The 24,249-nt window shown below is 36.1% G+C and overlaps 4 protein-coding genes across 7 annotated transcripts; 2 read left to right on the forward strand and 2 right to left on the reverse strand.

The window, feature by feature from the left end:
- Window positions 1-620: 620 nt before the first annotated feature.
- LOC145204201 (death-associated protein 1 homolog) lies at window positions 621-1,477 on the forward strand. The gene is made up of 3 exons (XM_080076669.1): window positions 621-776; window positions 939-1,041; window positions 1,194-1,477. Exons 1-3 carry the CDS (start codon window positions 722-724, stop codon window positions 1,348-1,350), a joined length of 315 nt encoding a protein of 104 aa, XP_079932795.1. The 5' UTR covers window positions 621-721; the 3' UTR covers window positions 1,351-1,477.
- A 509-nt stretch (window positions 1,478-1,986) lies between these two features.
- On the reverse strand, window positions 1,987-6,858 carry LOC145204200 (protein-cysteine N-palmitoyltransferase HHAT-like). Its single transcript, XM_080076668.1, has 10 exons — window positions 6,540-6,858; window positions 6,338-6,411; window positions 5,980-6,093; window positions 5,551-5,748; window positions 4,948-5,214; window positions 4,654-4,828; window positions 3,596-3,746; window positions 3,004-3,247; window positions 2,501-2,645; window positions 1,987-2,422 (listed from the first exon to the last, which is right to left on the reverse strand). The coding sequence occupies exons 1-10, from the start codon at window positions 6,679-6,681 to the stop codon at window positions 2,340-2,342; spliced, it is 1,593 nt and encodes a 530-aa protein (XP_079932794.1). The 5' UTR covers window positions 6,682-6,858; the 3' UTR covers window positions 1,987-2,339.
- Window positions 6,859-8,379: 1,521 nt separating this feature from the next.
- LOC145204199 (uncharacterized) lies at window positions 8,380-15,737 on the reverse strand. Of its 4 annotated transcripts, XM_080076665.1 has the most exons (12): window positions 15,481-15,735; window positions 15,190-15,417; window positions 14,685-14,788; window positions 13,828-14,437; window positions 13,473-13,620; window positions 12,565-12,706; window positions 12,313-12,491; window positions 10,342-10,541; window positions 9,239-9,366; window positions 8,861-8,975; window positions 8,715-8,807; window positions 8,380-8,647 (listed from the first exon to the last, which is right to left on the reverse strand). In XM_080076665.1, exons 2-12 carry the CDS (start codon window positions 15,384-15,386, stop codon window positions 8,494-8,496), a joined length of 2,070 nt encoding a protein of 689 aa, XP_079932791.1. In that variant the 5' UTR covers window positions 15,387-15,417; window positions 15,481-15,735; the 3' UTR covers window positions 8,380-8,493. The 4 variants fall into 4 exon arrangements, with proteins under 4 accessions (XP_079932791.1, XP_079932790.1, XP_079932792.1 ...); XM_080076664.1 differs by having other exon boundaries at window positions 15,190-15,737; XM_080076666.1 differs by lacking the exon at window positions 15,481-15,735 and having other exon boundaries at window positions 9,266-9,366; window positions 15,190-15,458.
- A 4,332-nt stretch (window positions 15,738-20,069) lies between these two features.
- Window positions 20,070-24,150, forward strand: LOC145205398 (coadhesin-like). The gene is made up of 9 exons (XM_080078115.1): window positions 20,070-20,203; window positions 20,291-20,391; window positions 20,665-20,734; window positions 21,085-21,161; window positions 22,479-22,646; window positions 22,740-22,842; window positions 23,006-23,142; window positions 23,597-23,767; window positions 24,023-24,150. The coding sequence occupies exons 2-9, from the start codon at window positions 20,331-20,333 to the stop codon at window positions 24,061-24,063; spliced, it is 828 nt and encodes a 275-aa protein (XP_079934241.1). The 5' UTR covers window positions 20,070-20,203; window positions 20,291-20,330; the 3' UTR covers window positions 24,064-24,150.
- Window positions 24,151-24,249: the final 99 nt, after the last annotated feature.

The following is a 24,249-nucleotide window of genomic DNA, read 5'->3' on the forward strand; positions in this document are numbered from 1 at the left end:
GTGTGTGTGTGTGTGTGTGTGTGTGTGTGTATGTGTGTGTCTGTGTGTGTGTCTGTGTGTGTCTGTGTGTGTGTGTGTGTCTGTGTGTGTGTGTGTGTGTGTGTGTGTGTGTGTGTGTGTCTGTGTGTGTGTGTGTGTGTGTGTGTGTGTGTGTGTGTGTGTGTGTGTGTGTGTGTGTGTGTGTGTGTGTGTGTGTGTGTGTGTGTGTGTGTGACAATGTTTACTTCAGTGGTTACCAACCGGCGAGGAATTCATCCGAAGGGAGGAATTTTTAAACTTAGGGAATTTAAACCTCACCTAACCGTTTATGTAGATTGCACAATTGTCATCCTTTGCCGTGGTACAGTGGTTAAAAACAAGTACAACGCGCTTCATTAATTATTTTCTTTTTGATGCCAACAGCGAAAAATGATAAATTATGTTCACAATGATCAAAGCCTTAATTTCAAAAGAATTGGGTTTGAAGATTTAAACTTTGATTCTAAGCTTGATCCAGCTGACATACATTGTATTGCATATTGTTCTGTCATTTTCTAACATTTCAAAAAAACAAATGTTTATTCCAGCTTACTAGGTGGCGTACCTGGATTGTGACGTACCAAATCTCGCTCTCGCCTGGTGTTTTGCGCCACGTCCGCTGCCAAAGCGTGGTTCGGTTTGTTTTCTTTTTTGTGTTATTTCATTCCTGTTTGTTATTTTAGGTACCTGATTACGAAAAACAATGTCGTCGCCTGTAAGTGAACCAGAAGAACTTAAAGGTGGACATCCACCAGCAAGTATGATCCTGTGTTTTTGAACCAATTTTTTACAATGTTTACATTTTTGAGACATCTTCTCGTTTCTAAGCCTAACACTGTAAACTGGAATTCCCCTTTGAACAACGTATACACAATTATTTTATCTTACTGTGGCCTTTAAGGTTAATTTTTTGCATGCAGCCAAAGCTGGAGGAATGAGAATCAAGGGAGCAAGAGTACACGAGGAAAAGATAACCAAGGAAGAGGCTGAATCGCCATGGGAATCACAAGTAGCAAAGGACAGGTAAAGCATTTTCAATGTTTGCTGTAATGCAAAATCAATACATGGTGATATCTTGTTTATATTGCAATTTTTGAAGTTGTTATTTAAAAGCTTCAAAGTTCATAAACCTGGCTGTGTTGTTTGCAACAAAATTCAAAGCTTTTGCATTGCAGGTCACAAAAAGATCTAGTTGTTTCTGGTGCTGTCACTCATGGTGACAAGGATTTCACTGCAGAATCGGTCCGTGTGTCACATGATAAGCCCATGCCCACTGTAGCCAAACCAGTGTCTAACAAGCAAACCAACAGAGTAATTCACCAACCTCGTTAAACCATCACAAGCGTAAAGCAAGAGGGAACTCATCACCGCCAAACAATGTTTTATTGTGGTTCAAAACAACTATTTTAGTTTCAGGTGTTGTCATTAAATTGGTGATAAAATTTGGTGGTGGTGCAAATTGATGTGTTGCAATTTTCAGCAGTAATTTAGCATTAACGCGGTGTTTGTTGTTTAAATCAAGTTTCTTTTTAATTTCCTTGGTGTAACATATCATCTGAAGGTGAAATCCAAAAAGTATTTTTCAATAAGTTTCATTAGTGTATATGTTTTCCCACAATCTATGTAACAACTATTGCAGTGTGTCCACAATATCCTGTCCCATCAGTGCCATTTCTGTTTTTGTACTTTGAATTAAAGTGGTACATTTAATATAGTTCCTGTCCCTTTTTTAAATGTCCCAAACATTGTTTTGATGTGCAATTGTATTAGTTCATGTGCGTAGGATTTCAAGGATCAAATTTTAATGGGTTTTATTATGTATTTCAGTTCCAAAAACACCAATTTTTAGTTATGTTTTGCAACATCACTATGTAAATAAACCAATCATTCTTCCTGATGTTTGTTTTACATTTGAACACCTTTCTGTGCATAAATTACTACCCCCAGTGGTTTGATCCACGCCTGTAAGACAATCTCAGTGGCTTGTTTATTATGTGCATAATATGTAAAAAAGGAGAATGCAAAAAACTGCAACACCAAGGCACTGCGATTAAACACCAGAGACAACAATCGAATAAATTCTACAAATCTACACAATAGTTCAAACAAAATGTGCCACTGACACTAACAGCAGATGCTCTCATGATCTGAATAGGATGTACTAAATGTGATTGCAATGTGAAACAATAATTACTGCAATATAACAAACACAATAGTAACTAAATTTAACTAATTAGAAACACAATGATAAAAGTTTTGCTGTTCCCATGATACTCACAACCAGTTAATGGTTTTGTGCAAGGTTCTATTTTTCAAAACAATTAAAATCCCAACCTCATCAGTTCCATAGATGTTTGTGCACCACATACAAGTGCAAAATGTATGCAAATAAAACCCCAAAAATCTGAAAGAAAACTTGTGTATGTTATTGGAAATATCCCATTTATTTTTATCATTTAATAAAAAGTAAAGCAATACTGACCTTCAGTGTAAATTCTCTTCATGTAGATATTGCCCACCTCAACCCCAGATAGGAAATAAATGTTTGACACAATCAAAAGACTGAAAGGCAAGCTGGAAATAATAGCACGCAGTCTTCTGCTCCATTGAGGGCTAAAATACTTTGTCTAAACATTATTTGTAAAAAAGTTATTTTGTGGTGTATTTGTTAACATGTACCATCCAAGTATCAAATTGACAGTCACTAGAAGATTTAGGTATGAATTAAAGCACAAAATATTAATTCGTTTTACATTTCAAATTTCAAAGGGTAAATTTTTGTGACAACTAAAAGGTTAACTAAAAATAATGAATACATATGCTGATACCAATAAGAATAAAAAACAACCGTTTGTGAATTATGTTACAATCTTACACAGGGATCCCATCTGTTTATGACATATTTTTGTTACTTTTACATTCCTGATCAAAATTATAAAAAATCACCAAAAAATTGCATCATGAGGTTTTCCTAAATTGCCTCACCTCAAATTCCTGGAATGTTGTACTCCGATAAACATCAAGTGCAACTTTTTCAATATACACTCCAAACCAATTCAACACTGCCCATATAAAGTAATGTTGGGTGGTACCATGCCAAACATATACAAAGGCAAATGGCACCAAAGAGTTAATTGTCTTCTGCAAAAAGTTCATGTCCGGATTTGATCCTCCCAATGGAATGTAGATGTACCTGACAAGCCATTTGTGCAATCCTCTGTCAAAATACCTAAAAACAAAAATAACTACATTAATACGAGCAAATACCCCCCTGACTTGGGGGTAAAATCACACTATTCTTGCAAGTCTTGTGTTCTAACTACATCTCAGACTTGCATGTTTCCCTGGCATTTAAAATTTAATCCCACTCAGCAAAAATTAACACATAGGTTTGACAAAATTAAACTTGCCGACCTCCAAATGAAAACAATTTAATGCAAATAATGTTTTTCATTATGTATGTAGGACTATACTTGCCAGATAACTAAACCAAGTACACAGGCATAAAAAAACAGATGTAATGTAATGGTTGGCAGATTTTTTCGCAAATGACCACAGCTATCCAAATAACACCTACTTCCACATGTCAGTAAAGCGATGCTTTGATGATACACAATGAGAACCAGCTGGGACTTGCAAGTTGTCTGAGGTGGCATAGTGGTGTGGTAAACCATACATGATCATATATTTCATACAAAAAAACTGAACAGAGCACAAAGCTAAGCCACCTGGAGATGGAGACATGAAAATCAGAAGAGTAACTTTCATATGTGTTACAACAATAAAAATATGTGACTCTACTATTTCTATTCTATCATATTGTGGTACCAATGGTTGCCAACTTAATTTAGCACAATTGTTCTTAATCTGGGTTCAACTGAACACCAATGGTTCGAAGATGGTCCTTAGAAGTACAAAAATCCAGCAAACATTCTTGCCATACTTTTAGTGTTTAGCCACAAAAAAGAAACAGTTTTGAATTGCTGAATAGCAAATTATGAGAAGGTTGTAACCAAAGAATTTGTTTCCCCCTGTGTTGTAACAAAGAACGTTTTGTGCAATTTTATGTAATTAATCGTAGGCAACAAAATAATGAATGTTTGTTTTTGATGAATGAGTGTCGAACAAGCAACCCACAGACAAAATCTGGCCCACTCTAATTTTTTTTAAGGTTCGCACCCTATAAGTTGTGACCTTGCAGGAAAATGATCAATTAAAGGATTTTAAGCAATCCTGAAAGTTAAATAAATTGTGCTTATTGTGATGTCATGAAATAACCTTATAATCTGATGTTACTACTTCCACTTTGTTTGGTTTAAAACTCTGACATTTTTAGCAAATTAAGTTTGTAGGTTGAGTATTAGCAGTTTGAAAGCTAATTGAAATATTAATGTTATTCGGTCTGTGTAAAATCCAGAGAGCGAACACGAAATGACATGTAATGACTTATTGGAGTTCAGCCCAACAGTGAAGAATATCAGGGGGCTTTGGCATGATCAAAAGGTTAAGAACCACTGTTTGAGCAGTAAAGGAACTAAAATTTGACCATTTCACACCGAAAATATGTAACAAATTTAACTGGGTTTTGGTTGGCAAAAAGCAAACCAAACAACAGTTCAAGTTCAATATACTTACATAATGTCAGCAGAGGAACAGTTTCGAGTATGTGTGTGTCATAATGAATGGATGAAAAGTGCATGTAATATAAAATGAAATTAAGAAAAAAGTGCCAGAATGTGTATCTTAAAAGGCCAAACACAAATTTGAGGCAAAATTTCCATGTCCAAGTGGAGACTTGATCAGCATTTTTCTGAAAACCCAGATATATCTTATTAGTAGTTGGTCTAACACAGGAGCCAATACACCATTATAGCATGCTTTAAAGTCAATAGTCAATACACTAACAAATATTCTTACATTTGGACATACCTGCTGTATGAACATGTTGTAGGTTACAATTGGTCCACCAACAAACAATGGAAAATACAGCTGATATAGAAAAAGTTCCACAACCATGTTAAAAAAACTTGTTTGCTGTCCTGCTTTGCTTTTTGTTTTATCTTTTTTCTGCTGTTGTTTTTCGTGTGTTTGCTTCCAGCAGTATTCAAGGCAATAAGAAGTGTATCGCAAATTGCACATTGAACATGAGCATATAAAAAGAACCAATAGAAGGTCTGTGTCGTTTAGCATTTTACCCTAAAATACATTTACTTTATAGAAGTTAACGTGTATTTTAGCAAATCAAAATCCAAATAAAATTTCTGATCCATGTTCATCATGCATAGGCATACAATATTTCTATGCTTTATTTATAAAGGTGCATTTTGGAGGTGCTTTTTTTAATATGTTAAGAACATTTTTAGGTGATTGGATGTCTTTTTCTTTTATTGCAATTTGAACATAATGTAGAACATTGGCATTAAAATATTAGCGCAGTAACCTTACCTCCAACAATAGGTTAGGAATGCATTGTGAAATTATGAGCCAATTGTTTTTAACAAAAACATTTAGTTTTTAAAAGTAAAACCTTACCACAACTTCATAGGATGTTTCTGTGTGCATAGAAACAATAAGCATAATACAAGATCCCCAAATCAGAAAAACACTTTCAGTAAAATATGTCACAGTCAACATGATAAATGATTGAGCGCAAAGCAACAAAAATGCCTGAAGTCCAAAGAAATGCCAGCAGAAGAATGTGGTGTACATAGCAGATGCACAAAAGCGATACTGCAAGAAAAAAAGGTGATTTGACTACACCCTTTCTGTATACAAGACAATTCCACATTAAATAAAACAAATTATTGTTGCAACATTGCAAAGGTGATGGTTACTCACAGAAACATGAACATTTCATGTCTTTAGCTCCTAACTTTATTTTTCTTTCCTCGTTTGTTGTTTACGATTGGCAGTTTTGTTAAAATGTTTAACAATCAATTGTGTAGCGAATTTGTAACATACCTGTGAATTAATTTTCTCACATATTCTCATCACAATGAAATGTCCTGTAAATGCATAAACAACAGTTTCCAAGAAGAAGTGATTCCACAATTCCCATTCATAGTCAGATTTATCCTAAAAATTGAGCAGTCAAAATATACATACAAAGCATACTGAAGATATAGAGTAGTTTGTGTGAAATATGGTGTATCAACCCCAGTTTGTGTATTTGTCTTTGATTGCATCCAGAAAAATGGTAACTTTTTGTCGTCGGAAAAATAAAGGCATGATAAAAAGGTCAATTAATACTGGCCAACGTGTTTTTCCAAACTTGGTTTATTGCGATTTTAACAAAAAAATATCTAGGTTTAAAACTCACAAAAATTAACTTCGATGTAAACCAGCTTCGACTGACTTGAAGATAACCATTCCTTAAAGATTTTGGAAGATTTTCTAGACATAAAAAGGTATTAATGTAAAATAACTGATAAGGTTTTATTGTAACAATTATAAAAAAAACATATTATAGTGAAAAAGTTGTAACTGCAGTTGTAACTGCATTTCTGCACATTAAAGCTTACCTAAAGAAAGTGGATAAACTTGCTTGATTGCCAAAAAATACAAACACAACCATGTCACAACATAGAATAACAATTCAAATTTGTTGAGGTGTGGGTATATTTCTGGTTTCTTTTTTGCATTTTCCTCTTTTTCACTAACCATCTTGATCTTGACAATGTACGTTACTACGTTTAGTGGCAAAACTTACTGCCGGCTTGCATTGCTCATTTTGAAAAATCCCCTATTTTGCAAAGCGTACGTTTCCGCATCTCATTGGTGGTTTGGTAGAGTACAATTTTTCCACTTGAGTAAATTTACTGAAATACTACTAAACAAAGTATATGTAAAACACTGAGCAAAGTATATATGTTTTATACGGACTTTGCTACTGAGGATCTCAGTTGGAGATGACTTTGTGGAATATTTTGTGTAGGCTCTATTTCACCAAATGGTAGGCATTTTTACAGTACTGCATTTGTTATTGTTTGATTGACTAGCCGCGGCTAGCCGAAGCCGGGGGCGGCTTTTACAATCATCGAGGGCAGCTTACAATCGAGGGCGGCTTATAATCGAGACATAATCGGCTTACATTTTTTTATTACACGTTTTTCAACTGTGTGGACCTACAGCTGTTTGTAAAGGGACAACTGTACATTGGTACGGCATCGTGCAGCGTTTTTATTTCAATAACACCGCAATAGATGAAACATGAATTCCAGTAAAAGACGTTCATATCCAGTGCAATTTAAGCTTGAAGTGATTAAGTTTGCAGAACAACATTCAAACCGAGAAACAGGTCGAAAATTTCAAGTCGACGAGTCAATGGTGCGGCGTTGGGTAGAAAACAAGGCAAAATTTATTGGACAACAAGAATCAGTAAAAAAGAAAATGAAGCTTGGCTGTGGAAGAAGACCGTTGCTGTTGACAATAGAAGATAAATTGGTCAAGAAAATTGTCTACGAGCAAGCGCAACAGCATCACGTTTCCTCCAAGTTAATAAAAGTTTGGGCATTAAAACTGGCTTCTGAAAACAACGTGACGGAGTTTGAAGCTTCTCGTGGCTGGTTATGTAAGTTTATGAGACGATATCAATTAACAATCAGAAGACGAACGACCACTAATCAGTCGGCATCAGCACGTGATAGCGGTGGTAACACCTGACCGTTGGATGAACGACGTACAGTCTTACTTTTGACTGAGTGGAATAAGTATGGACAAGAATAAGTTTTTCCTTTACCATGCTTTTGTGAGATCCACTTAGGTGTTATACATCCGATGAAAACAACTAAAGCGGTGCAACACTTTTGCGTGTGTTATTCCCGGGGAGTGCACAAAGTACTTGCAACCACTTGACGTGCGCATCAAACAACATTCAAGCAATATTAATAATTCCGGGTATTTGTCTACAATTCGGTTCGTAACGGCACCTAATCATTTGCAACAAATAAAATGGGCGGAGTAAAGTTATTACAAATCATTTGATGCTTGTGGATTTACAACCGACAAGCAAGCGAAAATCCCCTGCTTACGAAAGGAACAGCTTGATATAGACACTGTAGAATGTAGATTGTATAAAAATTGGCCTTGATGGGATAAGCAAGAGTGAAGAACTGGTATATGCAGTATATTTTTTGCTTGATGTTATTACCATAGAGTTTTATGTTGTTTGTTGTTCAAAAAAGTGTCGGCACATATCATTATCCTGAATAAATCGTTCACAAACATAAAGTGACATAATAACAGAGTATAACAGTGGCACCCAACCGGGTAGGAATTTTTAAACTTGAGGGGGAAATTTCTCAACAGGTTTCCTCAATAACCATATTTGCTATTCAACAAGAGCTCTGCACCAAATCCAACTTTAGTTGGCAAAATCTTGCGGACTTTTTATTTCCTGCAAACTTGGCACAGCTGCAAGTTTGTTTCGTAAATAATGTAAAAAAATTCGAAAAGCAAATATTGGCATTGTATATTTTAAGATTGAAAGCCAGGTTTGAGAAGATGAAGACCATATTTGCTGCCACCAGCTTCCCACAAATCAGTAACAATGTTATCGGCACTGACTTTTCTGAATACTGTCAAGTATCGAGTTTCACCTTTTCCAAATGATTTGCTGCTCAGTCCAAACCTTAAACAAGAAATGATAAAACTGAAGTGTTTAAAATCTGGTAAACCTTCAGATATCCACAGCATACTTGCGGGCCATCATGTGAATAGTCTTTCTTTCTTCATTAGTTAATTCTGGTGAAAACGTCAGCTCATGTGTTGAGTTTTTTGTTGCGTAATTTCTAACAAAACAATGTGTTTGGGGGAGCCAAATTGATGTAATGCTTTTACATACTGTAAAATTCGTGATGCATCTTCAAAGGAAACAAAGTTATGATTCTCACTTAGTTTTCCCAAACCCTCTCGGCCATGTGTCTCTTTGCATTGGACAGGTTCCTCTCTACCTTCACCTATATTAATGTTAACATTTAATTACATTTTCTAATAAAAAATCCATAATTTTTGTATGTTGGATGTCATTTACATGTGTGTTTGCTGACCAGTGTTACTTGTTAGTTCACTACCAGTCAAGGCCTAAGTTCATCAACATAACTATTCTGAGCAAAAAAATCAGAGCCAGTGTTTGTGCGTAAAACATGACTGCGTTTCGATAATTTCGTTTGGCTCTGATTTTTTGCTCATATTATTTAAAGCCGTGCATTGTGAACATAACTATTTCTTTGTAATAGTTGTACAGCACCATTTTTGCCCAATCCTCCAGTTCCAGACCACCCCATTTTTCGTAGCAGCTGATTGCCAACATTGTCTTCACTGATTTTGTTACAGGACATACCCATATTGCTAAGTAATAAAATTTGAAAAATTTACTGCTTTTATCCACAAGTTCTACAACACGTAAAAAATGTTGCAACTAAACCAAAGTATATATAAAACACAAGTAGTCCAACCCATTGTTACGCAATAGAGCCGCATGGACGCCACTTTGTGTTCAATTAATACAGCAGGTATAGGGAAAACACATAAATTGTCTGATTTTTACAAACTGGTGGGCTTTAACGCAAATTTGATAGGCCAAATCGAATGTGCTAATGCTCGCTGAATGGAAATATTTAAAGTGTACATGAAAATTAGGCTGTCAAATTTACATGAAAAACAGCAGTTTAGCTTTTAATATTGCGTTGAAATGTTAGAACCCGAAATTTTCATTCATTTTGGCGAATCAAATTCGCAGCTAAGCTCTCCAGTTTGTAAAAAATGACAATTTATGTGTTATTTTTCTTTCCCTACTGTGTCATTTTGGACACAAAATGGCTCCATAGGCTTTATTGCTTAACAATAGGTTGGACAACTTGTGTTTTATATATACTTTGAACTAAACAAATGTATTTAGCAAGGAAATCAGTAAAGCTAACTGTTTACACCAGGGGTGGGCAACCTTTGTTACTGTAGGGACAACTATAAATGTCAAAATTGGATCGAGGGCCGCACATGTGCATCACACAAAGTGATTTTGCTTTGTTTCTCACCAAATATGCTTAACTACAAGTATAATTCGTATTTGATTCTAGCCACATTTTGCCAGATCGCAGAAAACTAGCATCAGGCGCATTAATCAGCTCAAAAATATGTAATAATTGGACTCATTTGCCAGTACTTTTGAAATCCAAGCGTCTCTGCAGGCTGCACAAGCTTTAATGAAGGGCCAGGTTGCCCACCCCTGGGTTACATGGTATAAATAAAACACAAGCAATTTGTATTATTTGTTAGGTTAATTTATGAAAAACAATACAATACAAAAAGGGCCAAAATGTATACCTTTTTATCACATCATCTCGAGAAAGAGCTTGGTTAACATCACCATGACTAGCAGATTCAACCAGAACAGTTGGAAAGTGTTTCTGAAGCAAGTTCAAAGCGTTTTCAGCAGCAGCCAACTTGGCACACTTTTGAATGGGGCCTGTTCCAAAACCAACCTCACAGTGATTAAGAACCACAACACAATCCCATAACTCCTCCTGCAATCATAAATAACATTTAGTAGAATATAACAAAACAACAGCTTTTGTCAGGCCAAAATTTGTTTTTATTTGGACATAGTTACCAAAATAAACAAAACATTGGGGGCTAACTGGGAACAAAATGTGTCTGCAAAAAAAGTATAAATTTGTGACACTAGCTGTGACAATCGGGTCAAAAAGTATCAAACATATTTCAAGTTAAAGCAGAAAAAAACTAGAAGGGTGGCTTAGCACATATTGCCATTGCACATACACTGTGACCTATTTCTTAACATATATATATTTACATCCGACACTTATTTTATATTGGGTCCCATATCATCCACTGTCTTTTATAACCTTAGTTGTTTCCGCAAGCAGAAACTCATGAGTCCCATGCAAAGTTGTAAACAATGCATTTCAAGAGATAACAATGAGAAAGTTTGGCATTGTATCGTCAAACACAGTGATCGGTGCTGTGAATAAACAAATATGGTATATGGAGTAAAGACTATTTAAATTCATTTCATTCATACATTTTTTACATACGGTTTTTCTATTTTATTACTATCTGAAAAAAAGTGTGAAATAGTGAGAAAATAGGCTAAAACACAACAATCAGCTCCTATTGATGGTGAGTGAGTACATGACTGTAGAAGTCAAGTGAAGTAAATGATAGGTACTACAGAGTTTAACAGAACAACCAACACCTACAAATGGTACACTCTACAAACTGTCCAAATTTCATTTAATTCAGATATCGTTCAAAAAGTTGAACCATTTTGGGGGGCTAGTGGGTTAAATGTTGGGGCAACAGGGTTGAACACAACATTCTACACCTATAAATCGCACACTCTACAAGCCATGTAAATTTCATTTAATTTTGACATTGTTTAGAAAATGGACCCATTTTGGGGGGCTAGTGGGGTAAATGTTGGGGCAACAGGGTTGAACATAACAAACAACAACTATAAATAGCACACTCTATAAGCTGTCCAAATTTCATCAAATTCAGACAATGTTTAAAAAAATTATCCTTTTTAGGGGGCTAGAGGGGTAAATATTGGGGTTACAGGGTTAAATAAAACAATTGACACCCATAAATGACAAACTCTGCAAGTATTTCAAATTTCACTAAATTCTGACACCGTTTAAAAAACGCACCCATTTTAGGGGGTCAGTGGGGTAACTGATGGGGTTTAACACCCAAAAGTATAAAATATAAAACCATGATGATCTAATTAACAGTAATGTAAAATTTTATCCAAATCGAACAATGTTTAAAATTCTAACCACTAGAGGTGTTATTACGAACATTCGTCAACGCTTCTGACGTCACAAGGCTGTTAATACCCCTCTGACTGGCATGTGCAAAAACGTCCACCAAGTAATGCACAAACACAAGTATGAAATGTGCTGGTACCTTTATTACACTATTACACCACAGAAATCTTTCGTTTGTGGTGCGCAGCAACATACAAAAACGTTTTACATTTTGGGGTCTAGCGGGGTAAATACTGGGGTTATCAAGTCAAACAAAGCAAATGGCACATCTGCATAACTATATCTACCATCTGTGAAAGTTTCACCCAAAATCACCAAAGATTTCATGCCAAAAGTGCATGGACAAACTTCAAGGGAGAAAAAAGAAAAAAAAAGAAAAAAACCAGAAAAAAACAAAAAACATAGTGAAATCAAAATGTGTCACCTTCCGGGAAGGGGACACATAATGAAAACACCACAAATTGCACACGTTAGTAAGGTTATTATTTTATGACAAAAATGGTACCTGGTCAATGTGGTAATTTTCAAATCGGTAGTCAAACTGAAGGTTGTTAAACTGTGCTGACTGATTAATAGTGTATATTGCATTATCTTGTGGTCTTTGTCGCACAACAAACTTTCCTAACCCATGTAAATACTTCTGGGTATCCGCAGGAGACTGGGAGCATATTGGTGGCAAAAGGTCTGCAATCAAATTAATATTGTTTAAAGGTATTTCGATTACCAATAATACCTATAATGTAGACAGTATTATAACCTTTTGTAGATGTATTACTTGTTACAGCAAGCTGGTTAACATAATTTTTTCCATGAACAAGGCGCTTTGCACAAACAATTTCAAGTTCCTTTGTGTTGAGAACATTCACACATCCAGCAATGGCAAACCTTTGTGCCTTTCCCTTTAGAAAATACAGCTATATTATGTGGACAAAGTTAATTGTGAATCAAAGTGATACAGAAAAGTATCAAACCATCCTAAAAATAAAACTAGAAAGGAGTCACTTGTATTTGTAGCAAAATAATGTTTTGTTTAATGAATACCCACATACATTAATTGTCACATTACAATGGATATACATTTCATACTTAAAAGGGTTCCAACATACAGTACCCTACCATAGGGGCATTTTACTATAGGCCTTTTAACATGGTATTTACTTGAATCACACTTAATCATTTTAAACAACAACAACGTTTTGCTAGAATGATACATTGTGATTTTCCTGGTTTATTTCTATCATTGATAACTAAATCCTTGATTATGGTAACAGACTTGGTAAACTGCCAGATAGGTCCCAGTTGTCCAAAAGACAAAGTAACAGGGACCAATTTCAGGTATCTATATATCATTTGTGTAACGAGTATATAACACTCATTTCTGATCAAATAGAAGAAATAATCCCCAAGACTTTTCGGTGTATATAAACACGCTTGTTTTCGCTTGTACTTTATATTTCACTGATGACGGCAAAAGTTTTTTGTCGAAACGTTTGTTCAATAAAATGAATACGTTTTATTCAACTTCGCTGGCAATTTGTTTTATACTGAAGCTACTATTTAAGTCTGTTTCTTGTGTTCCTAAAATGCCCAAGAGATGTACTAAATCAAATTAGTCTTTTTATACATAAAACATACAAACATTTCTTGCACAACTCGTCTACTAACCTTGCTACTGCCATATCCATGAGCTATAAACACATCTTTGACAGACATCTCACAAACATGTGTTCCAGGTTTTATTTGTACATTGGATCCAATTTTTTTTGTCCACACATTAAAAACATTTTCATCTTGCTCAGTCAAAACAGAATATCTGCAAATTTTTCAATGCAATCAATGTGAAAAAAAGGGTCCTGATTCAGACTTTGTTTTTTACAGAAAATTGGCCACTTCTTAACTTTTCATAGGATGCCTTAAAAGTTTAAAATTATCAATTTGTTGCTTTAGGCAACTGGAACTTTTGCCCTCAGTACCATTGTAACATAATTTAGCACAAACAAAAAAGTAGTACAATTTATACCTAAACACTGGAACCCAAACTTTGGCCAATTTAAAAATGGTGTCCACTGGCTTGACAGGCAGTTTCAAACCATATTCTGTTTTAAAGATCTCAGAAAACTGTTGTATGGTGTGTGTCTGTTCAGTGCTAGCTTTTAAATCTTCAAAGTCAGTTTTGAAAACATGTTTTTCAGTAGGTTCACCGTCCACTGAATGATCAACTTTTTGTTGGGTGGTGCTGTAGGACTGACTTTTAGCTGAATTTCCAAAGACTTTGTACACAACAGATTTCTGGCAACTCTTAGACTTGCCTTTCTGGTGTAAAGGACGAGACATGTCTTTTGATTGATTAAAAACAGTTTTATTTTTTAGAGAAGACAAAACAGAATCTGCAGTAATGTGCTTGTCTAGCTTAGGTTGTTTTGCTGGGATTTTTTCTGACATTTGGTTTTTGTCTTTTACTGGAACATCACATTGACGTTTTTTACAAGATTGTTTAACAATTTGGTCTTTGGTCACAGATGTTTCTACAGTTTTACTTGAGTGTTCATTCACGAATAATACAGGTAACATTCCACGTGGCATTTTTAGATGACGAGAAGAATGTTTGTTGGTTGCTTGTTCTTTTACATCTAAAAACAAAAAGGTTAATAAAAACTTTTGTTGTATATTATTAATAATGAAACCGAATATTGTAATAAACATGCAGCAATTTTTCAGAAAATTATAACTTTTTCTCAAAACTGATGTTGTCTTTTTTTAAACTGTTTTAAATAAAGTTTAAAAATACTGATAGTCAATTACAGAAGACAAAGTTATTGTTTGCATTAAACTAGAGAAAAAATGAAAATTGTTTTTTCTTTCATTTGTATTTCTCACCGGCATTTCCTATCACCTGTTTTTCTGCCTCTTTTAGCAACTCCAAAGCACCATCCATTCCCTTTTCCATTTCTCGTAATTGTAGCATTACTTTCTGAGGATATCTGAAACCAACCGAACATTACTGTAAGAGTAGATAATAGTGTACTAATCTGATTAAAAGAGGTAGCAGATTAAACACAATTGCTGCAGATACAATGAATTTCAGGTATGTTGTGATTTCACCAAACCAGCACGATATATCGTAACCTAAAGGTAATACTATTCTGAAACTTTATTATTATTCTAATCCAGGTGTTAAGAATATGATTAAATAAATATTGGGCAGGTCTTCTGAAGAACCTTTAAAGTCTGCTTTAGTTTTAAAGGGAATGCAAACAATCCGGTCAAAAATTTATATATAATATCAAGGAATATATATTTCCATATATATATGTTGCAAATGTGCTGCAATCTCTACAACAGTGTTAATCGATGTCAAAAAACATAAAACTCGCACCCATACCGATTTTCCATAAAATGGACATTTGCCCACGCTGTTGACAAACATATCAGACGTTCTTTGTCTTGCATAGATTCCCAATTGTGACGGAGAAAAGTTTTGCGGGCATGCCAATGCGTTTTGCTTTCCCATGGTGATCGATACTTCTCCAGTTCATCAACAAACTGGCGCGAGGATGATACCAGATCGCTCACTTGCATCGTATCTGTAGGTTTTTGCTTTGGGGGTAGCCTAAAAAGTTTTAAACCAACGAAATAACAGAACACATAACACAACACAAAATCACACATGTACCAGTAATGAGAAAATCTCAAAAGAAGTCCAAATCACACTGATTCATTCAAGATCGTTCCAAAGTTTGTTCCAAATCCAAACTGACTGGTCCGAAAATTAAGAGGGTAAACCGGTCAAGAACACACAGTTCGTTTGTTTGTAGAAAGTATTTCGTTAAAAACACATTGTTTCGTACATATCACCGACATATAGCAAAAGCCGAATTCAAATGCCACCCATCTCCATGATCAAACGGATCACGTGATTTTTTGGTGGATTTCGTTGTAATTTTTTGTTGTAGAAACTTTAAATAGAAAAGTAATGTTTAGGAAAACATTTAGACATAGAAAACCATGCAACCCTTCAAGTTTTTTTGTGCTTGTTTACGCGAGTGTGGTTCTCCAAACCTACGATTTACAAACGATCGACTTTCGTCGGACCCCGCTGCATTATCTGTGTTGTTTTTATGGGTGCCTACAGAAGTGGTTCTTCTTTTTGTAGTCGCGTACCACTTGGAGGTAGAAACTGTCATTGCCTTCTTTTTTACTTGTGACGTAATATACAAGACTAACTATAGTATACAGCAGGGGTCTCCAACACGCGGCCCGCGGGCCACATGTGGCCCGCGGCGTTATCAGCAAATGAAAAAATAAATTAATATCTTGTAAATTTTAAAGGATGTGTTTGTTTTATTCACCCTTCAAGTATTTCACAATTCAAAATCATATATCACTAAGTCAAAAATACAAAATTTAACCTGTGATACATTATTATCAATGTGATGTAATAATGCAACCTTATTCTGATCATCAAAGCGTGAAATTAAAATCCGTTAAGTTTTTTGTGTCCACTATTTTTGTTTAGCTCGGGGATAAGGAACTTTTAAGTTCATGAAGGCCAACCAACATTTTGTTGACACTTATGTTGGCCGCATTGACTTTTTCAGATGCCTATAGGCCAGTGCGAAGTCTTCAGTGGTTTCCAAACCTATTTCATTTACATAACAGACGTTTCGTAATTTTCCGCGGTCCACGATGAATTCAATGCGAAAACCAATTAAACAGCTTAAGCTGCTAAAAGTAATTTAAACCAGCGCTTCCCAAACTTTTTTGATCGCGACCTCTTTTAATCTCTTTACATTTTTCGCGACCCTTCACGGATAATATGATAAACAGTGCGACAAAAAACGTTTGTTGTATTTATTGAAACGCCGAATTCGAGCGAAAACTAAAAACACCCTACCGGTACTCGGAGTCTACTACTTTACACGTTCAAACACCGATAACTTTTACGTGCTTTAGCCTTAGTTTCTGACAGATTGTTTTGCAAATAGGCACTTGTCACAATTCCTTCGTGTGGTTTGAACGTTTGCTGTGCTTCGAGAACATACGCACGTTCGTAAAGGACGATTTACCGAGTCGGCAAGTTTCACAACGATTTAGGTTTTAAGTAATTTGTTAGGGCGGAAAATAAAGTAATAGCAATTCAAGTTTCAAATCATGTATTGTTGACGCCTAAACTGAGATCACCTTGGACCAGGGCTGCCAATCCTTGGGATTTTTCCCAAGATCTTGGGATTTTAGTTGTGAGCTTGGGATCTTGGGAAAAACCTTTGAAACCTTGGGATTTTTGATATTATGTGTTGAATAAGCATTAATTTCACTTTTTACTATTGCTGCCAATAAAAATCTCCTTTAACTGCTAATTAGATCTTTTGAAATGACGACTTGCGTAATAGAACATCATCTATTTCAGTGGTTCCCAACCTTTCTACATCGCTGGACCGGTAAAATTGTAAAAAAAATCCACGGACCGGCAACAAAAGATCGTAGTAAATGCAACAGATATTTGTAAGCTTTTTTGTTCACCAAAGTTGCGCAACATAATGCAAGATATAGTCTTAGCCTATGTATTAAGGAAGAAAAAAAATGACCAAAGTGCAATCAACTCAACTCAAACACCAAAACGCCAATCTATTTACATACAAAATCAATGGTAGTGGGATGTTTGCTGTTGTTTTGCTGCCAGTATGAATCTCATCTCAAAAGCGAAGAATAACTTTGTTTTTAAAAAAAATTTTTAATGCTAGACACAGTTTATGACAAACCAATCATAAACGTCACAAAAGCGTTATTAAACAATTTTATGAGCTACCTCAGTTTTGCAGCCAAGCTTAAGATGAGTTTTCGCAGGTACCAACTTTGCAATAGGCCTATTTATCCTTCCATTTTAAAAAGTAGCTTGGCATAAAGTAAGATTATTTGCGGAACGGCAAAATATTTACGGTTGGGAACCACTGATCTATTTAACGTTTGAGACTTTGCCAGGTCCTTGACTAGCAAACCAAGTCTTCACTGGGCTATTTTTAAAGTCATTACTGGTGTTACAATGCCTTTATCTGCACCATATGCACGTTTCAAGAAATATGGCCTGACACAGGAGAAAAAATCCTTTGCATTTTTTGACTTTTTTGCCGGTTGCAATTTGCAGTAGCCAAGTGACGGTTTTTAAGCTAGTAGCGTTAAACATTAAATTATTGAAAATATATTCAATAAATATATATTTATAATGCAAGTGCCAGTTAGGATTGACATCGAAATACGTTTTTCGTCCATTATGCACAAAGCCAATGTGTTTAGAAATGAAAGTATGGGATTTTGGGATTATTGCTCAAATCTTGGGATTTTTCGTAAGGAAACCTTGGGATAACTTAAAATTCATAGCGGCAGCCCTGCCTTGGACCAAGTTTAGGCCGTTGCAGTGCTTTGCAAACGGATATTAAACACTGCTTAGAAATCGTAAATTTATTGCCTACTTTTTATTAGAGAAAGTTATTGCGCCAAACAATGCTTAAACGTTTGTAACTCAATATGTCATGTTTATGCTGCATTAAAATGCCTGTGTATTTCAAAACAATTGAAATTGTTGTGTTTCAACCGACGGCTGTTCAACCGACGGCGTCACTACAAGCGCGTTTGCGCTTGGCTGAAAACGTTTTAAAACCGACGTAACTTGAACAAAGATGCGATTTTGACGTTATACAAAGATAAAGGCCGGGGGTGTGCGGCACCCTCACACCCCCGTACTCTGCGCCAGTGTATGTACTTTTTGCAGAAATAGGTACAGCTCTCTGGGACCCCTCAAGTTTGTTAAGCGACCCCCAGTTTGGGACGCCCTGATTTAAACTGTCATCTATACAGCTTTAGGATTTATTTTACCTAAATATTATCAAGTGGTTACGCATATCAATGATCTAAGAGCGGGTTGTGACATCACAGACAAAACTAAGATATGGAATTATGCGCAAACAATTGCTTTCTTTGTTGATTTTTATGAAATGAAAAAGCAATGATGAACACGCAAGTATTGTAAAGTCATGAGCTCTTGGAGGTCAACGAAAATAACGCCGTTATCCACTAAGGGACCATGAACCAGAACATTTTGACATGTAATACTGCATGTGGCCCGCGGCCTCTAAAAAATTTGAAAATTAGCCCGGGACAACCGTTGAGTTGAGACCCCTGGTATACAGTTTAATAGTCGTATCACCAAATTTTAAATAGAACTGTAGAAAGGTCATATCTTGGCGCTCCTATAAAAATCGCCTGCGGCCCGCGCGAATCATTATGTAACTTATCCTGCCCGCAGTAAAAAAAGTTTGGTGACCCCAGGCCTAGGCAAAAACAAGGAAAATCATTTATAATTATCATCATTAATGATGAAATAAACCAACACAAGCTCACACCCAAACAATGTGTTGCATTTTGGCACCAACTAGCTGACGCATAAACTCATTATTACACAACACTAATGCACCAAATCGCGATGAAATATTTAAACCGGTGATATTGGATGGTTACCTTCATATGATGAACTATTTACGCTCATTGTGTTAAAATCAGTGATTTTCGACCGGTGTTCAATGTAACACTATTCAAACTAATAAATTTCTTGCAAAACGCCTGACGATCTTTCGTAGTGTTCCCTAAAGCACCGGTTGAAAATTACTGCGGCGTAGGCTACCACTAGTGGTACGCGTACAACCGGTAGGAAACGCTATCCAAAAGGAATGCTGTTTTCATTGGGCAGCTGGGCGGGGTATCGTCTAAGTCTCACTGTCATTTTTGTTTGTTTCTTTTTGGTTGGAGGCTGCAGCCTGGCGGTGCTTACAAAGGATCCATCATCGAGCTGCTTGTCTCATGGCAAGTTAATTAAACCATTTTTTATTTGTTCTAAAATGTTCTAAATGTACCACAGCTAAACTTCCATGGAACTTAGCTTTTACAAAAACGTTTACTGTTTGTAGCACTTTGAAATTCTTGGGAGTTTGGTGAACGTATTCCCAATCAAGTGAGCTTTAAAAAAGATACGTTAACGTACCGTGTAATGTTCTGTGGAAAACTACATCGGTAAGGTTGTATCATTGTACAGTAACCTACATGCACACGTAGGTAGTGGTGCGGTTCAATAGAACAATGGGGCGCATCGATAGGCACGCACAATCTCGTCGCTCCGCAATTCGTGTCACGTGAGGCATTTCCTCGAAGACAGCTCATCGTAGAATCGCCGAGGCCGGAAATTGACATCCGTTTAGAGTCGGTCGACACCTGCGTGTATGCATCCCAAATATTAAGTGCCTGTGTGTATGTGCGAGCTCTGTGTATGTTAAGGTATTTTGTCATACGTTTGCCAGTAATCGTTTCAAAGTCCTCGGAATATATTAAGCTTAACTGAAGAGAAGGAGGTTAGTTACTTGTTTTCTGTATATTTCTTGTATACTCAGGGATGGTAACATAATTCAGAACCAAGTAACAATTTGTCTTTATTTTAGAGTTTCGTAAAGTCGATTTTCTTGTCGGAAAGTCATTAAAATGCGGGGAATGTTCGATTTTGTTCTTCCGCTGTTTTTTGTGGGCCTTGTCAGCGCACAAAGTAAGTTGTGTAACTAAAATAACAATCGCCCTAACTTCAAACATTTTAAAAACATAAGTTATGTTCAACTTACAGGCAGACCGGCAGATATTGCTTTTTGCCAATGCGTTGAATACATAAAACTGAGATATTGTGTATTTATTGCGCATTTAAAGAATTAGCAATGCTTTGTTCTATTTGCTTGGTGCACACAGAGCCAAAAGACGCAGTCAATATTAACCTATACAGTCAAACTGTTCGATGTCCAGCAACTATATCCTTTTTCTATTGCAGCATGGTCAGAATTTAGTCCACCAACAGACTGCATCGTACCCAGAGGATGTGGAAAAGGATTTTCGCTTAGGTAAGTAACTTTTATTTACTTTTTGTGAAAACGCTTGTGTTGCCAATTACGTAGTTCGTGTCGCAATTAAAATTGATTTTTACTTGGGTTATTGTTTTGTAACAAATGACAAAATTTTTTTGTTGGAGTAAAGGATGTTCTAATTATATTTGTACTTCCTCATTATAGGCAGTAGATTATAGCTGTGGACTGTAAAGTAGTTACTACAAAAATACTGTAATGTAGTTTTAAGTTTACAAACTTTAGGTGTTCTATGCAGTAAAACTTATCAACAAACTGAATTTGTGATCTTTGTTTTCATTTTTGTATCTCGTATATCGTTTTTCTCAACAAACGTTTGTTTATTTTAGCGTTCGATCCTGCATTGGCGGTCCTTGTACTACTGGTGAGAATGTCTTGCAGTCAGATTGTACTGTCCCATGCCTACGTAAGTTGTTTCCGAACACAATCCGATTGCAGTCTACTCTAAATAATAAAACGGCAAAACTGAATGTGGCGCATGCACAAGTTTGCAGTGCATCAATGGAAAATCTACTAACACCATAACTCACGTCAGTCGCACATTTAGCTAATTTTCGATAAGTGACGCAATAAGCACAAATCCTATTAAAAACAAGATATCTCAAAATATGCAGACGGTTAGGGTCATTGGGATTGGGGTTAGGTATTATCTTTAAAAATTCAATGAAACTCTAAATTTTAGTTCCTAATGTGAAATTTTCAAAAACTTACTTCCCAAATCTACCCTCCTTTAGCCGTTAAGTCAGAGTCAGCAATTACTGCCATAAGTCAGCAATTGTTGCCATCGTTAAAGCCTATGCTCCGTTGCGGCACCTTTTGGAAATTAACGAGCCTGTCTGTGAGTTCCTGTGTTAGTCTTACCAAAGCACACCCACATTTAGCTAATTTTTGACAGGTAGCGCAAAGAGCATTTCTGCCATTTAAAACTAAATATATCTTTTAAAAACGCTCACGGTTAGGGCTTTTCAGGTCGGGGTAAGGTATTGGCATTCAAAATTTCTAAAAACGGGCAAAGAACGAAATTTTTAATCTAATTTTTTTAAAACATCCATCTTCACCCTGCCCCTCTTCAGCTTCAGCACTTTGGGTCATCTATCGAAAATTAGCTTAATGTGTTTTTGCCGTGAGGTATGGTCTTAGTGGCTAAACCTCACTTATCGAAAATTAGCTAAATGTGCGGCTGACGTCAGTTATGGTGTAAGTAGCTCTACCGGCATTTATCTGCCAAAAATACTTCGCCAATTAGCGTATTTCAAGTTTTTAAGCACATAAAACATTTCACCACAAGTGGAAGAAGCATAAATATCAGTTTTAACTCGAAACTTTGATTTGTTGAATTTATTTCGGCGGACATCCTTGAGTTGATTCGGCGCAACCTAAAGAATATCAATGCTTAATTTTGGCCAATTAAAAACTTGGTTTCAGAGTTTTACTACCCTTTTTCAACATGCGAAAAGCAACACCACACAAACACCTTGTTGTGCTTGGTGTGGCATGGTTTCTTGCGATTGGGTTTACTTAGAATGTAGCTTTGCGGAAACTGTTTTAAATAGCGTTTCAATCTGACCATGTATTCTTCAGCAACAACAAAAGCTTTCAAAATTTACACAAGTTCACTGTTTTCTTACATTGCATTTGAATGAAAGTAACCAAAACCAATGGCCCATTGTTGTTTCCAAGTAACTTTTCGAGACTTTTTGTCAAAATCTTTTAACTCGTGTAGCGCCTCCTTCTTGGTCGGATTGGGTTGAGAGCAGCTGTGATAAACGATGTGGAGATGGAAATATCAAAAGAGTAAGACAGTGCGTTAACGGACTCCCTGGCGAAGTCGGTTGCCCTGGCATTGATGTTGAAGATGTTTCATGTGTACTGCGACCTTGTCCTGAAAGATGTAAGGGTTATGTTTTTGTTTTTTTCTGAGCTATTTTACATTAACGTTTATGTGTGTTCCAAACGTTTTGCTGAAAACGAAGTTATTTTGCAGATACGGACTGTTATGAACCGTCAGTATCACACAGTTACATAGGCACCATAGAAAGAGCAGACGGTAAGAGATGCAAAATGTGGAGTGCTGGCAAATCTACATTGTAAGTAAAGTATTCGTAGGACCCTGTTAAACTTGGCTGCGTGTTAATTGGAAAGTTTTTTTTAACTGTTGGCACCGACTGCAAACTAAATGCATAGCTTATTGACTCAATCCGTGAAGAAAGTTTGAAATTAACCGTTTTATTTATTCACACGCGTTGGCAGCAAGCCAGGTAACCACCCAACTGCGAACTTGGCAGGGCGTTTATGCCGTTCCCCTGGTACTCCAATGGGCCCTCCCTTCTGTCAGACTACATCTTCTTTTGTCGCTACGGACTGCGGCATACCGGTTTGTAACCCAAGTAAGTTAAAAAAAAGAAGGAAACTGGTTCCTTGTTGGTAATATTATCGTTTGGAATTTTTTGTAAAAAAATACTCGCAAAGCGTATTTTTTTCGACCTACAGTTGCTTACAATCTTTTTTTTATCACGTAACTTGACTCAAGTGGGGTGGATTCAAGCCATAGTATTAGGCTTTATGCATTTTTGCAGTATTTCTCTACACATCTACAATGAACATGCGGTTATAAATTTACGCAGAACAGTAACGCATTTCGAATATAAAATAGGCATTAATGCTGCGCGATGCAGCTATTTAGAGCAAACGGTTGCATGGTGACAACACAACCAAGGTCCTAGAAAACTCAAGTTACAAATATGTTTTTTTTTCACAATTTCGTACAAAAGGGTGTTCTCTTGAAAGCGCTACGTGTATCCTCTAAAATGTAATTCTTTTACAAAATGCGTCTTTATTTAGCTGCTTCCTGGAGTGATTACACCTGGAGTACTTGCTCTCAAAGCTGTGGCGGTGGGACACGTACAGGTGTACGAGAATGCATTGACGGTGATGTAGGTCAAGGCACTTGCATTGGTCCGGTGTCTACCACAGAAATGTGTAACACTGAAGACTGCCCACCACCCGAAGACGGTACGTCAATCATAAAAATGTAGTGTAAATCCTAGTTGATCGTGCTGCTTTACGTTACCATTTAGTTTAGATCTTTTTTTATTAGATTGTTTACTTCGGTGTAAAGTTGGAATGTTCTTGAAGATAACATTTTAAAATTAATAAAATAAGCGGGTAAAATCAGTTCAAACGGTTAATTAAAAAGCCGTATAGAATAGTTTGGAGACAACATCCGTTAGGTTTTCTAAAAACTTACTATTTTTCATATTTTTGCAGCATGCTTCAGTGGCAGCGGTCCGGTGATGCCTCCCCCATGAAATAGTTATTTTATGTGCACGTGTTAATGGTTGTGTTGTAAAATTGTGCAATAAACAGGAAATAAATGTTACAGGAAATGTAGCCAACTTGGCGCTTGGTGTAATCGAAGTTACATTTTTTGTGAGAAATAAAGTAAGATTAAAAAAGCAAAAAAACAAAAACAGAAAACACCTATCTATAAAAAA

The sequence above is a fragment of the Phallusia mammillata genome, chromosome 8 (genome assembly GCF_965637545.1).
Source record: "Phallusia mammillata chromosome 8, kaPhaMamm4.hap1.1, whole genome shotgun sequence".
NCBI classification, from domain to species: Eukaryota; Metazoa; Chordata; class Ascidiacea; order Phlebobranchia; family Ascidiidae; genus Phallusia; species Phallusia mammillata.